Here is a 14,085-nt window from a genome sequence, read left to right as displayed (position 1 = left end):
GAGAGGCGGCCACCTCTGGGGTGGGGTCTGAGGCTGGTTATACCGGCACAGCGCGGAGAGGCGGCCACCTCTGGGGTGGGGTCTGGGGCTGGTTATACCGGCACAGCGTGGAGAGGCGGCCACCTCTGGGGTGGGGTCTGGGGCTGGTTATACCGGCACAGCGTGGAGAGGCGGCCACTTCTGGGGTGGGGTCTGAGGCTGGTTATACCGGCACAGCGTGGAGAGGCGGCCACCTCTGGGGTGGGGTCTGAGGCTGGTTATACCGGCACAGCACTGAGAGGCGGCCACCTCTGGGGTGGGGTCTGGGGCTGGTTATACCGGCACAGCGTGGAGAGGCGGCCACCTCTGGGGTGGGGTCTGGGGCTGGTTATACCGGCACAGCGCGGAGAGGCGGCCACCTCTGGGGTGGGGTCTGGGGCTGGTTATACCGGCACAGCGTGGAGAGGCGGCCACCTCTGGGGTGGGGTCTGGGGCTGGTTATACCGGCACAGCGCGGAGAGGCGGCCAATGCAGGGAAGACTCATGGGATCTGGGGAACAGCCCAGCAGCAGGTTTTGGGACAGGAAGAGAAGGAGAATTTCTGTGTCCCGCGTGAGGGGGTGGGGGTTACTAATTGGGAGCTGCTGGGTAAGTGACAATTAACAATCCCAGGCCCCACCCCAGAGGCGGTTGCATCTCTGCACCTGGGGAAGGATCCCTGTCTAAACGATATCCGCGCCCCACCCCAGAGGTGGCTGCATCCCAAGGCTGGGAAGGGGCCGGGAGAGGATGCAGGGCCAGCAAAGAAAGCCCTCTTCCCCTGCCCATCCTTGGGCTCCCCAGGCCAGGCATCCTTCCCTGGCCCCCCCACCCAGAGATCCAGGGGTGCCGCCTGCAGGGAGGGAATAGCCCATGGAGCCCGGGCCCCCTGCCTGACACAGGCCATGGGGTCCGTTTGCTTGCCAGGGCTGTGCTGGGGGTGGGAGCTTCACTTTCAGGCTGCATTCAGCTTCCTCCCAGGGGCAGGACACAGGAAATGACCAAGGCTGGACCCTGCAAGGGCCACGCTCTGTATCATCCAGTGGCAGGGAGTCCCGGGGATGAACACTAATAATGGGGGATGCTGATGCCCAGCATGGCAATGCGGCCACCTCTGGGGTGAGGCTGTTCGTACAGGAACCCCGCCTGGTGCTGAGTGGTGGCTATTTCTGGGATCTTGTGTGGGAGCCCCCCCACTCTGTGCTGAGCTGCAGCCACCTCTGGGGTGGGGCAGTTATATGGGGAGATTCAGGGAAGCAGGGAGGAGTGACCTGGGCTGGGGCATTGGGGCAGGTCCTGGGGGCCCGAGCAGAGACCCCCCCACAGCCCAGCGCCCCCACTGTCTCCTCTCGCTTGCGCCACAGGACTGGCCATGACTCTGCAGGAGCTGGAGCCCCTGGTGACGCTGAGTCAGCCCCCGCGGTGCCCCGGCTCAGCCCCCCCAGGGCAGGACAGGCTGAGCGGGGCCCAGAGCCCAGAGGCAGCCCAGGCCCAGCCGGGGGGGGACGCCAACTCGCTCTCCTCCGGCCCCGGGGGAGCCACAAGTGACAGCACCGAGGAGGACGAGGCCAGCAGCACCGAGAGCGCCCAGAATGGGGTGAGTGGCAGAGGCCAGGCCCTGCAGGGGGCGCCGGCTCCCACCCGGCCCGGGGCAGGGAATGGGGCAGGGGCCTGGCCCTGCAGGGGGCGCCGGCTCCCACCCGGCCCGGGGCAGGGAATGGGGCAGGGGCCTGGCCCTGCAGGGGGCGCCGGCTCCCACCTGGCCCGGGGCAGGGAATGGGGCAGGGGCCTGGCCCTGCAGGGGGCGCCGGCTCCCACCCGGCCCGGGGCAGGGAATGGGGCAGGGGCCTGGCCCTGCAGGGGGCGCCGGCTCCCACCTGGCCTGGGGCAGGGAATGGGGCAGGGGCCTGGCCCTGCAGGGGGTGCTGGCTCCCACCTGGCCCGGGGCAGGGAATGGGGCAGGGGCCAGGCCCTGCAGGGGGCGCCGGCTCCCACCCGGCCCGGGGCAGGGAATGGGGCAGGGGCCAGGCCCTGCAGGGGGCGCTGGCTCCCACCCGGCCCGGGGCAGGGAATGGGGCAGGGGCTTGCCCCCTCTAGGGGGCCGGCTCCCTCCAGACACTGGCTGGCTGGGGGGCAGGGCCTGGGTCCCCTTGCGGACAGGCCGGTTCCCTCCTGCTCTGCCCCGGCGCAGGAGGAGAGTCCCCGGGACGGAGCGGAGGGGCTCCGGCTGCGGGGGGAGCAGGAGGAGGTGCTGGGCTGGGCGGCGGAGCCGGAGACCTACAGCAAGGAGATGAGCATGGAGGTGCATCCGGCTGGGCTCCCCCTCCCTGAGTCACGGGGTAGGAAGGTGGGGGGGGGGGGGGCGTTGCCATCCGCAGGCACCTGGCAAACCTGTCTGGCCGGGCACCGCGCCTGCCGGGGGAGGGGCTGGGGTGGGTCCCAGCCACGATCCCAGCAGCTGAGCTGCGTTTGGGGAAAGGAAAACACTGAGCTGCCGAGCCAGGACGTCAGGGCTCTCCCGCGCTGGGAGGGCTGTGGGGTATGTGGGTTGGGGGGGCTGGGAGCCAGGACACCTGGGTTCCGGCTATGGCTGGGCAGTGGGCTGTGGCGGGGCAGCGGGGCAGGAGGACACCTGGGTTCCGGCCGTAGCGGGGCAGTGGGGTTGGAGGACGCCCAGGTTCTGGCCCTGGCCGGGCAGCGGGGCAGGAGGATGCCCGGGTTCCGGCCGTGGCGAGGCAGGGGGCCGTGGCCGGGCAGTGGGGTAGGAGGACGCCCGGGTTCCGGTCGTGGCGGGGCAGGAGGACGCCCGGGTTCTGGTCATGGCGGGGTGGCGGGCCGTGGCCGGGCAGCGGGGCAGGAGGATGCCTGGGTTCTGGCCGTGGCGGGGCAGGGGGCCGTGGCCGGGCAGCGGGGTAGGAGGACGCCCGGGTTCCGGTCGTGGCGGAGCAGGAGGACGCCCGGGTTCTGGTCGTGGCGGGGTGGCGGGCCGTGGCCGGGCAGCGGGGCAGGAGGACGCCCGGGTTCCGGTCGTGGCGGGGCAGGGGGCCGTGGCCGGGCAGCGGGGCAGGAGGACTCCCGGGTTCCGGTCGTGGCGGGGTGGCGGGCCGTGGCCGGGCAGTGGGGCAGGAGGACGCCCGGGTTCCGGTCGTGGCGGGGCAGGGGGCCGTGGCCGGGCAGCGGGGCAGGAGGACTCCCGGGTTCCGGTCGTGGCAGGGTGGCGGGCCGTGGCCGGGCAGTGGGGCAGGAGGACGCCCGGGTTCTGGTCGTGGCGGGCCGTGGCTGCCGGTCCCCGTGGCGCTGGGCTAACCCGCCCTCGCCCTGCAGATGAAGCTGGAGGGGTCGCTGCTGGAGGGGTCGCTGCTGGAGGGGGAGCTGGCGGCGGCGCGGCAGGAGGTGCAGCGTGAGGAGCGCCTGCTCTTGCAGCTGCAGAGGAGGGTGGCGGAGACGGTGAGCCGGTGCCACGCCGAGAGAGACAAGGTCAGGCCCCTGCCCTCTTCCCAGCAGCCTTTGTGGGGCTCCTCTTTTCCCAGAATCCTTTGGGCTCCCTGCCTATTGCCTGCTTTCCCCCGGAATCCTTTGCCACCTTTTCATCAGCATCCTAGTTTGTTCCCAGCATCCTTTGCCAGGCTCGCTGCCCTCTTCCCCCAGAATCCTTTGTGCTCCCTCCCTGTTCCCCCCATGATCCTCTGCCCCTCCCCCCACTGGATCCCCGAATCCTTTGCTCCTGTCCGAGGGCGCCCACCTTTCCCAGCGCCCTTTGCCGGGTCTGGCTCTGGGGGGTGGGGGAGGGGGACCGTGGGACCCAGGTGTCCCGGCTCCTGACCTTGCCCCCCTGCGGCAGGAGAAGGCTCGGCTGGGGAAGGAGCGGCGCAAGGTGGAAGAGCTGCAGAGGCAACACGCCGAGTCCCAGACCCACCTGGAGAGCCAGCCCGAGAGCATGCGGGAGCGGCTGCAGAGCCAGCTGCAGCAGGTAAGGGCTGGGCAGGCGGCTGGGGGTTCACATGGACGGGATACGTGGACGGTGAGGTGGATAGAAAGCCGGCTAGACTGGCGGGCCCAGCGGGTCGTGGTCAACGGCTCCATGGCAGGATGGCCGTCGCTTCCTAGCCGAGTGCCCCAAGGGTTGGTTCTGGGACCGGTTTTGTTCAGCATCTTTATGAATGACCTGGAGGAGGGGATGGGTTGCACCCTCAGCAAGTTTGCGATGACACTAAGCTGGGGGGAGAGGTGGATACGCTGGAGGGCAGGGAAGGGTCCAGAGTGACCTGGACAGATTAGAGGGTTGGGCCACAAGAAATCTGATGAGGTTCCACAAGGACAAGTGCAGAGTCCTGCCCGTGGGATGGAAGAATCCCGAGTATTGGTGCAGGCTGGGGACCGACTGGCTAAGCAGCAGTTCTGCAGAGAGGGTCTGTCTGCACTACCCCCGACTTCGAACTAGGGTGGTTAATGTGGCAACCGAAGTTGCAAATGAAGCCTGGGATTTAAATATCCTGGGCTTCATTTGCATATTGCCGGGCGCCGCCTTTTTTAAAGCCCCGGTAGTGCGGACGCCGTGCCCGCGGCTACACGCGGCACAGAGTAGGTAGTTCGGATTAGGCTCTCTATTCCGAACTACCGGTACACCTCGTTCCACGAGAGCCTAATTCGAACTGCCTACTCCGTGCTGCGTGTAGCCGCGGGCACGGCGTCCGAACTACCGGGGCTTTAAAAATGGCGGCGCCCGGCAAGATGCAAATGAAGTCCGGGAAATTCAAATCCCAGGCTTCATTTGCAACTTCGGTTGCCTACATTAACCACCCCAGTTCGAAGTAGGGGGTAATGCAGACAGACCCAAAAGGCCCTGGGGGTTCCAGTGGATGAGAAGCTGGAGATGAGTCAACAGGGCGCCCTTGTACCAAGCAGGCTAATGGCAGATTAGGGGCATTAGGAGGAGCGTTGCCAGCAGATCTAGGGAAGGGATCGTTCCCCTTTCTTTGGCTCTGGTGAGGCCACATCTACAATACTGTGTCCAGTTCTGGGCCCCCACTACAGAAACAATGTGGGTGCATTGGAGAGGGTGCAGCGGAGGGCGACCAAAATGATTCGGGGGCTGGAGCATATGACTTATGAGGAGAGACCGAGGGATTTGGGCTTGTTTAGTTGCAGAAGAGCAGAGTGAGGGGGGATTTGAGAGCAGCCTGCAACTCCCTGAAGGGGGGTCCAGAGAGGCTGGAGAGAGGCTGGTCTCAGTGGTGACGGATGCAGAAGGAGGAGCAATGGGCTCAAGTTGCAGTGGGGAAGGTCCAGGTTGGATATTAGGAAAAACTGTTTCCCTAGGCGGGTGGGGAAGCCCTGGGCTGGGTTCCCCAGGGAGGGGGTGGAAGCTCCATCCCTAGAGGTGTTTAAGTCTCGGTTTGACAAAGCCCTGGCCGGGTTGATTTAGTCGGGATTGGTCCTGCCTAGAACAGGGGGCGGGACTTGACCTTCTGAGGTCTCTTCCAGCTCTATGGTTCTATGATATGGCCCAGCAGCAGGGGCCCTATGGGGTCATATGGCCCAGCAGGGGCTGCTATGGACTCATATGGCCCAGTGGGGACTGCTGGGGCCCAGCAGGGGCTGCTATGGACTCATATGGCCCAGTGGGGACTGCTGGGGCCCAGCAGGGGCTGCTATGGACTCATATGGCCCAGTGGGGGCTGCTGGGGCCCAGCAGGGGCCACTGGGGAAAGAGGCCCCGAGGTGGCCCATGTGCATTGCTATGGCCCAGAGCCGACCCGTATAGGGGAATAAAGACCAACAGCGGCGTGTGTCTAGGGACATGCCCGATGCAGTCTCCTGTGAGGGGGCAGCAGCTCTGGCCGGGGGGAGTGGGGGGGACAGGACAGGGTGTTTCTGGGAAGCCTGGGATGAGGTCTGTCGCCAACGGTCTGGGGCAAAGGACGTGGTTGTGGACTAGGCAGGAAGGTCTGTCCTGGATCAGAGACGGGTCAAAGACAGGCAGGAGTCAGGGTCCGTGTCTGGACTGGGGCGCGGTGACTCACGGTGCCCCCGGAGGTCTGTGCTGGGATGGATCCTACTCGACCTGTTCCTAGATGATCTGGGGAAAGGGGTGAAGAGCGAGGTGGCAAAATTTGCAGCAGATCGGAAATGACTCCAGATAGTTAAGTCCAACGCAGCTGGGAGGGGTTAAAAGGGACCTCACCTGGGCCACACAAGACGGGGAATTCGGGGTCGGTAAATGCAAAGTAATGCAGATTGGAAAACAGGGTCCCAGCTAGCCCGATGGAAGGATGGGGACTAAATCAGCTGTTGCCTCTCGAGAGACAGATCTCAGAGTCCTTGTGGGGAGGTCTCTGAAAACAGCCACTCTGTGCGCAGCAGCAGCCAGCAAAGAAACCCGAACGTTGAGGAGCCTTAAAAAGGGGGCAGAGAATAAGACAGAGACGATCTTATCGCCTGTGTAAATCCACGCTGGAACCCTGCATGCCGATGTCACCTCATCCCAGCAGAGATCTCTTGGCGCTGGAAAAGTTTCAGAAAAGGGCAACAAAAAATGAGGGGTCTGAAACGGCTGCCATGTGAGGAGAGATTTCAAAGACGGGGACTTCTCAGCGTGGGAAAGGGGAGACTAAAAGGGGATAGGAGAGAGTTCTATAAAATCATGCTTGGAGGGGAGAAAGTGAATAAAGAAAAGTTATTTGCTCTTTCCCAGCACACAAGAACTAGAGGTCACCCAATGAAACGAACAGGCAGCGGGTTGAGATCAAACCAAAGGGAGTGTTTTTTCATGCAGCGCACAGTCAACCTGTGGAACTCCCTGCCAGAGGATGTTGTGAAACCCAAAACTATAAATGGACTAAAAAAAGAGTTAAAGAAAGACCTGGAGGGTTGGTCCATTGATGGTTATTAGTCAAGGCCACAACCCCCGGCTAAACCTCGCCCTGTTCTGTTCGCTCCCTCTGGGGCACCTGGCGCTGGCTGCTGTCTGACCATTCTCATCTGTAGCCCTGACGTACCAGCCCCCACCCCCTGCTGTAACCCACTAGATCCCCCTCCCCGGCCACAGCTGGGCTAGAACCCAGGAGTCCTGACCAGTCTCCCTCCCTGCAGACCTCGGAGATGCTGGAGGGGGCGCTGAGGAGCTACGAGGACCTGGAGTTCCAGCAGCTGGAGCGTGAGAGCCGCCTGGAGGAGGAGAAGGAGGAGGCCTGCCAGGCCTTGTCCCTCCAGATAGCCCAGGTCCAGGAGAACCTCAAAGAGAGGAGGGTGAGTGGGGCCGATCCTCAGGAATCCACTCCAGGTCTTACCCACCTGTGACTCCATTCCAGGGGCCCTGGGATCTGGCTCCAGGTCGTGACCTGACAGTCCTGTTCCAGGTCTTCTGGCAACTGGAGTTCCATCCAGAGAGGGAGGGGACCCAGGGACCGGGATCCGGGTCTTGCCTTCCTCCAGGACAAGGACTCCCAGAATCCATTCCAGGGGATCCGGGATCCGGGTCTTGAGTGGCAAGTTCATTCCAGGGGGATCCTGCTCCAGGCCTTGCCTACACCCGGAGCCCATTCCAGGGGGGAAGGAGGATCCAGAACCGGGTCTTACCCTCCTCAGTGGTTTTGGAGGGTGGGGGCTGGGCCCTGGACTCCATTCCAGGTGGGTGTTTGGATCCGGTGCCAAGTCTTACCTGCCTCTGGGGGGGAGGGGCTGCCCCCACAGCTCAATCCAGAGGGAACCCCGGGGGTGGGAGGGTCTCCTTGCTGGCTCTTGGGTGGGGGATGCCCCCGCGCAGGAGTCTCACCCCCCTGTCCCCCCCAGTGGAAGGTGCGCAGGCTGGAGGCCCAGGTGAGCTCGGTGCAGGAGCACCTGGCGGGCGAGTCCTGCAGGGTGGCGCAGAAGGGAGAGGCTGCCCAGAGCCTCAGCTCGGTGAGAAACCCCCTCCCAGTGCTCTAACCACTAGACCCCACTCCTCTCCCACAGTCTGAGTGGGGCCATGGATCTGCGGGTGGGGGGATCACGTGGGGCAGAGTGGGGGTGAGGCATGACACGGGTCCATGGGTTGGAGCAGAGGGCCGGTCAGCAGCTGGGGCGCTGAGCGAGGGAGGACAGGGCAGGACCCAGGGACTACACTGGGTGCGTTGGGGGCAGGGCTGGGAGTGGGGGGAGCAGGGCCGGGGAGCAGGGGGTCAGGGCAGAGCCAGGGCACAGTGCTGGGAGCAGGGGGGGACAAGGCCGGGGGCAGTGCTAGGAGTAGCGGGGGGAGGGGAGGGAGAGAGCAGGGCCGGGGGACAGCGCTGGGAGCCGGGGTGGGGGGGAGGGCAAAGCCCGGGGGCAGTGCTGGGAGTGGGGGGGAGCCCGTGAGGTGACCCCGGCCCTGCCTGTGTCCCAGGAGCAGCGCGAGCTGGAGGGGCTGGGTCAGGCCTGCATGGACGGGAGTGGGGACGACTCGCCCGTCAGCAACCAGGAGCTCACCAAGGTAACCTCGCTGTGTCCCCCACTCTCCCCTCCCCCACCCTGTGTCCTCCAATCTCCCCCCCCACCCACTGGCATCCCCCCCACCTGCTGAGTCCCCCGTGTCTCCCTTGTGTCCCTCCTCCTGCCAGTGTCCCCTCCCTCCCTGCTCCGTACAGTTCAGATTAAAGTGTCTCTCTGTCCCCAGACTGTGACCCCACTTACCCGCCCCCAGCGCCTGGTCCCTCCAGTGGGGGGCGGGGAGCCGCTGGTTAAGAAACGCCTGGGACAGCCTGGTGCCAGCCAGCACTCGGGGGTGGCGCTATCCCCCAGGGGCCTCTGCCCCTACCCTTCCCCCCCCCACAGCTACTGGAGTGACACTTGGGGAAACTGAGGCACACACAGAGGGCTTGGAGAAAACCTAAAGGTTCTCGCTGCCCCGCACCTGTGCAGGTGGGCTCATGTTGCCACCTGCTGGTGAGTTTCAGGCACTGCAGGCAGCTGGCAAAGAACTAGGAGTCAGGAGGCCTGGGTTCTGGGAGGGGGGTCTAGTGGTTAGAGCGGGGGGGAGGGGGCTGAAAGCCAGGATTCTGGAGCACTCTCTCCAACCTTAGGAGGGCCGTAGGGGTCCACCGGCTGAGAGCCCGGGGGGACGGGGCTGGGAGTCAGGACCCCTGGGTCCCCACCCCCGCTGTGTCTGTGTGTCTGTCCCTCCGTCCACGTCTCCGTCTCTCTGCAGCTCATGTTCACCCAAAAGACGGACCGGAAGGTCGTGGTGCTGGGCTGCGACCAGCGCGACCCGGCCTGTGTGTTCTCCGTCCGCAGCTCTGTCCAGGTGTGTCTGTCTGTCCTGCGCCCCTCCCGCCGCCTCTGCTCTGTGTCTGCGCCCCTCCTCGCCCCCGGGATGGAGAGAGGGGGGCGGAGCCTGGGGTCGGGGGAGGTTCTGGGGTACAGCACTGGGGTACCTGCGGTGGGGAGGGGGGGACTTAATTTGCCGACCCCCTTGTTTTCTCTCTCCAGAGCTCCTTTGGGTTGCAGAGGTCGGGGAGCCTGCCCCGAAGGCGGGGGGACCGGCCGGCCCCCCGCACCACCCAGCGCCCCCTGTCACTCAATGCCAAAGGTAGGGGGGATGGGCGTATTTAGGGGGCTGGCTCTTCTCCCAGGGCATGGTGTGGGGGCCAGGGGGACCAGAGGGTTTGGGGGGGGTTCTCTGTGCCTGGGGGGTGCTGAGCCCCCTTCTCTGCCTCTCTCAGAGGATCTGAACCCAGACGTCCTGGCGCTGCAGCTGTCGGCAGGGGGCGACCGGCGCTGTGTGCCCCTCACACACCTCAATGCGCCCCGGTACCCACAGGACAGGCCAAACAGGTGAGACTCCCCCGGCCCCCCCTCTTCCTGAGGAGCCCCCTTGGGCTCCCCTTCGTGCCTTTCCCAGACCCCCAGGCGTCTCCGGGGCTCCCACTCCTTGGCACTGCCCCGTCCTTGGCTCCCTGGACACGGGCCCCTCTGAACTCCCTCGCATGGAGCCCCCCCATCCTGACCTGCCCCACTGCGGGGGACCCTGGTGTCTCCCTGGGTCCCCCCAGCCTCCTCGTGTCCCCTCCCCCCTCAGCGTGGATGCCTGCGTCATCAGACTGGCTGAAATGGAGCGGATGGTGCGAGAGGCCATGGCGGAGAGAGAGCGGCTGCTGCAGGCTCGGGTAAGGAGTCCCGCCCCCCCACTGTCTCCTGCTCTGACCACTAGGCCCCACTCCCCTCCCACGCGGCTGTCCCATGCGCTCCCAGGCCAGAAGAGGGAAGTTGGGGTTTTGCTGCATCAGCTGCCCGCTTCCTCCCCCGGCCCCTGCACCAGAGCGGCTGGGACCAGCCATGCTTCGGGCTGGGGGAGGTCTGAGCCTGCAGCGGGGGGAGGGGGGTCAGCAAGGGGAGGGAGCTGCTTTGAATTGGGGCGGGGCCAGGGTGGAGGCGGGGCCAGCATTGGGCGGGGCTTAGACACAGGAGGCTGGAGTAGGGTGTTCAGCAAGGGGCGAAGCCAGGCTCAGGATAGAGGTGAGGGAAGGGGGTGGGGCCAAGTGGCCTGGGGTGGGCGGGGCTAAGGGTGGAGGTGGAGCCATGAAGAAGGGGAGGGTCTAGGAGGGGAGATGTTGGGGTGGGGTCAGAGGTGGAGGTGGGGGGGTAGGGTGGGGACTAAGGTCCTGGGGGAGGGGGACCTCCATCACTGGGGTTCCCCCGGAGGCTGGGGTGGGGCGGCGGGGTAGGGGGCCAGTCTGGGGTCCAGTGGGGGGTATGTCCCTCTGGCTACTGGGTCCTGAACCCCCTTTGTCCCTGCAGGACGTGAGGCGAGTGGCCCAGGGGGAGACACAGCTCATGGAGTCACCCGCCCCTGCCCAGGTGAGACCCCGCGACCCAGCCAGTGCCCCCAGAATTGGATCGGGACCAGAGCTCATGCCCCCCATTGACCCCTGCGTTACCCCCCCAGGCCCGGACCCCAGGGCTGGTGCGGGAGCCCCCTGAGCCTGCCCCCCTGGACCTGCGGGCCCACCTGGAGGCCTCGGGGCACTGCCTGGAGACCTGCCCCGAGGTGCGGGTGACGGGCAGGGCCTGCCGGGGCTTCCTCGTCAAGATGGGCGGGCGCATCAAGACCTGGAAGAAACGCTGGTTCTGCTTCGACCGGCAGCGGCGCATGCTGGCGTATTACGTGGGTGAGTCCCCGGCCCCCCCCGGCTCCCCCCAGCGCCCCCTACTGGCCTGCTATGTGGGTGAGCCCCATACGCTACCCCTGCCCACAGCAGCCCCGGCTGGGTATCCCCCCTTTCCCCTGGTCACCTGCCCCCGGCACCCCTCATTGGTTGGCTGAGAGGACTTCCCTTGCCTGCCCCCCATTTCCTCCCTCAGCCAGCCCCCAGCCCCTCCTCCAACCCCATTCCTGCCCACGCCCATCCCCCATTTCTTCCCGAGCCAGCCCCGAACCCTGCGCCTCTCGTTGCAGACAAAGAGGAGACGAAGATGAAGGGCGTCATCTACTTCCAGGCCATCGAGGAGGTTTATTATGATCATCTGCGCAGCGCCTTCAAGGTAAGGCCCCGGCTGCCCCCCCGCTGCCCCCCCCCCCGCTGCCCCCCTGGTCCTCCCGGCTGCCCTCCCGCAGCCCCCCTGGTCCTCCCGGCTGCCCCCCTGGTCCTCCCGGCTGCCCCCCTGGTCCTCCCGGCTGCCCCCCCACAGCCCCCTAGTTCTCCTGGCTGCCCCCCTGCAATCCTCCAGTGCTCCTGGTTGCCCCCCCGGTCCTCCTGGCTGCTCCCTGCAGCCCCCCAGCTGCCCCTGGTCCTCCCAACTGCCCCCTGCAGCCACCCCCAGCCCTGGATGCCCCCTGAGCCCCTGCAGCCCCCACCTGCTCTCTGGCCCCCAGCCACCCAATGGCCTGGGACCCCCAGTGTCCCCCCCACTGCCCCTGAACAGCCACAGCATCCCCCCCTCAGCCCCCAGGAGCACGGCGTCCCTGCCAGCCCCCCCCACTGGCTGACCCTGCCCCCCTGCCCCACAGAGCCCCAACCCCAAGCTGACGTTCTGCGTGAAGACCTACGACCGGCTCTTCTGCCTGGTGGCGCCCAGCGCCGAGGCCATGCGCATCTGGATGGACGCCATCGTGACGGCCGCCGAGGAGAACGCCCGCTACTGAGCCGCCCCACCCGCACGCCTGCCACCAGGGGGCGTGGCCAGCCCAGCGGTTGGCCCCGCCCCAGGAGGAGGGGCAAGTGCTGAGGACACCAATGGGAAGAGCATCTTGGTGTTTCAAGGTGTGAAGCTGTCTTGGCCCCGCCCCTGGGCGGGTCTTGAGGGCAGGGCAGCCAATGGAGAGCTGGATTGGTTCTTCAAGGTGTGATGCCGGCAGGGCCTCAAATCAGAGCAGGGCTCTTCTGAACTAGAGACGCTCCCGGAACTGACACCAATGGGAGGCAAGCGGCTTTGAATCCTGACCAATGGGAGGAGGCTCACTCAGAATTCTGGCCAATCAGAGGAGGCTAGTTGAAAGACTGGTCAGTTGGAGGTGGACTCATCCCGGCATGGGCCAATCAGTGCATGCTGGGCCAGCCAACAGGAAAAGACTTGTTCAGACTTTGCGCCAATAGGAGGAGACCTGCTGTAAAGGTCCACCAATGGGGCTGAGGTGGGGAATTCCCACCAATGGCATGCGGCCTGGCTTGGAAACCTGGCCACTTACCCAACCGACTCTGCTGCAATGTGCACCAATCACAGGAGACCTGGGACTGAATTGACCAATGGCGGCAGCTGTGCTTCGAATTCCACGGTCTGTCTGAAATCAGGACCAATGGGAACAGACTGGACGATTGCACCAATTGGAGGAGACCAGGACTGAGCTGGCCAATGGTGGCTGTGCCTGGTGCCGTGGCCCAAGTTCTGACCAATGGGGAGCCTGGAATCGCTCGGCCTGGGCAGCAGAGTGGCCTGTCCCAGCATGCTTTGCGTCACGTGGCCAGGCCTGGGGGGGATGGTGGAGGCAGGGGGACGCGTCTCAGCTGTTTCCCGCCCCCCCGTCTGTCCTGGGCCCAGGGCCACCAGTATTTATTACAGTCGTGTCCGACCCCTTTGGTCTGCAGCTCTATTGCAGCGAGGGCTGAGCAAAACCCAAATAACAACCCGCGAGAACCAACAGCCGGTCACTGCGCCTGTAAATGCCCCCGCCCTCGCCTCCCCCCGACACGGCGGGGAAGAGTGTCCCAAGCGGCCTCCCGTCCGAGAAACAGAATTCCTGGGTTTTATTACCGGACGGGCCGCAAATACCAGACACCTGGCCACCCTAATTGCAGCCGGCGCCCTTCACGCCCGACCCCCAGCCCCCTGCCACGCCCCATCGGGGCCCTTCACGCCCGACCCCCAGCCCCCTGGCCCCTGCCACGCCCAACCGGGGCCCTTCACGCCCGACCCCCAGCCCCCTGGCCCCTGCCACGCCCAACCGGCGCCCTTCACGCCCGACCCCCTGGCCCCTGCCACACCCCACCGGGGCCCTTCACGCCCGACCCCCAGCCCCCTGGTCCCTGCCACGCCCCACCGGGGCCCTTCACGCCCGACCCCCAGCCCCCTGGCCCCTGCCACGCCCAACCGGGGCCCTTCACGCCCAACCCCCAGCCCCCTGGCCCCTGCCACGCCCAACTGGGGCCATTCACGCCCGACCCCCAGCCCCCTGGCCCCTGCCACGCCCCACCGGGGCCCTTCACGCCCGACCCCCAGCCCCCTGGCCCCTGCCACGCCCAACCGGGGCCCTTCACGCCCGACCCCCAGCCCCCTGGCCCCTGCCACGCCCAACCGGGGCCCTTCACGCCCGACCCCCAGCCCCCTGGTCCCTGCCACGCCCAACTGGGGCCCTTCACGCCCGACCCCCAGCCCCCTGGCCCCTGCCACGCCCCACCGGGGCCCTTCACGCCCGACCCCCAGCCCCCTGGCCCCTGCCACGCCCCACCGGGGCCCTTCACGCCCGACCCCCAGCCCCCTGGTCCCTGCCACGCCCAACCGGGGCCCTTCACGCCCGACCCCCAGCGCCCTGGCCCCTGCCACGCCCCACCGGGGCCCTTCACGCCCGACCCCCAGCCCCCTGGTCCCTGCCACGCCCAACTGGGGCCCTTCACGCCC

At 66.4% G+C, this 14,085-nt stretch overlaps 1 protein-coding gene across 1 annotated transcript; it reads left to right on the top strand.

Annotated features, from left to right (window-relative positions):
* The first annotated feature begins 338 nt into the window (after positions 1-338).
* Positions 339-13,108, top strand: PHLDB3 (pleckstrin homology like domain family B member 3). Its single transcript, XM_075907126.2, is given in 16 exon segments — positions 339-1,286; positions 1,289-1,615; positions 2,210-2,320; positions 3,343-3,495; positions 3,860-3,988; positions 7,111-7,266; positions 7,810-7,917; positions 8,381-8,467; positions 9,182-9,277; positions 9,463-9,562; positions 9,696-9,807; positions 10,052-10,139; positions 10,771-10,830; positions 10,919-11,141; positions 11,429-11,514; positions 11,981-13,108. Coding segments are annotated over 16 exon segments (2,001 nt in total). The 5' UTR covers positions 339-1,256; the 3' UTR covers positions 12,116-13,108.
* Positions 13,109-14,085: the final 977 nt, after the last annotated feature.

Source organism: Pelodiscus sinensis, chromosome 22 (assembly GCF_052426305.1).
Source record: "Pelodiscus sinensis isolate ZL-2025 chromosome 22, ASM5242630v1, whole genome shotgun sequence".
NCBI classification, from domain to species: Eukaryota; Metazoa; Chordata; order Testudines; family Trionychidae; genus Pelodiscus; species Pelodiscus sinensis.
This window is presented reverse-complemented; position numbering and strand designations above follow the sequence as displayed.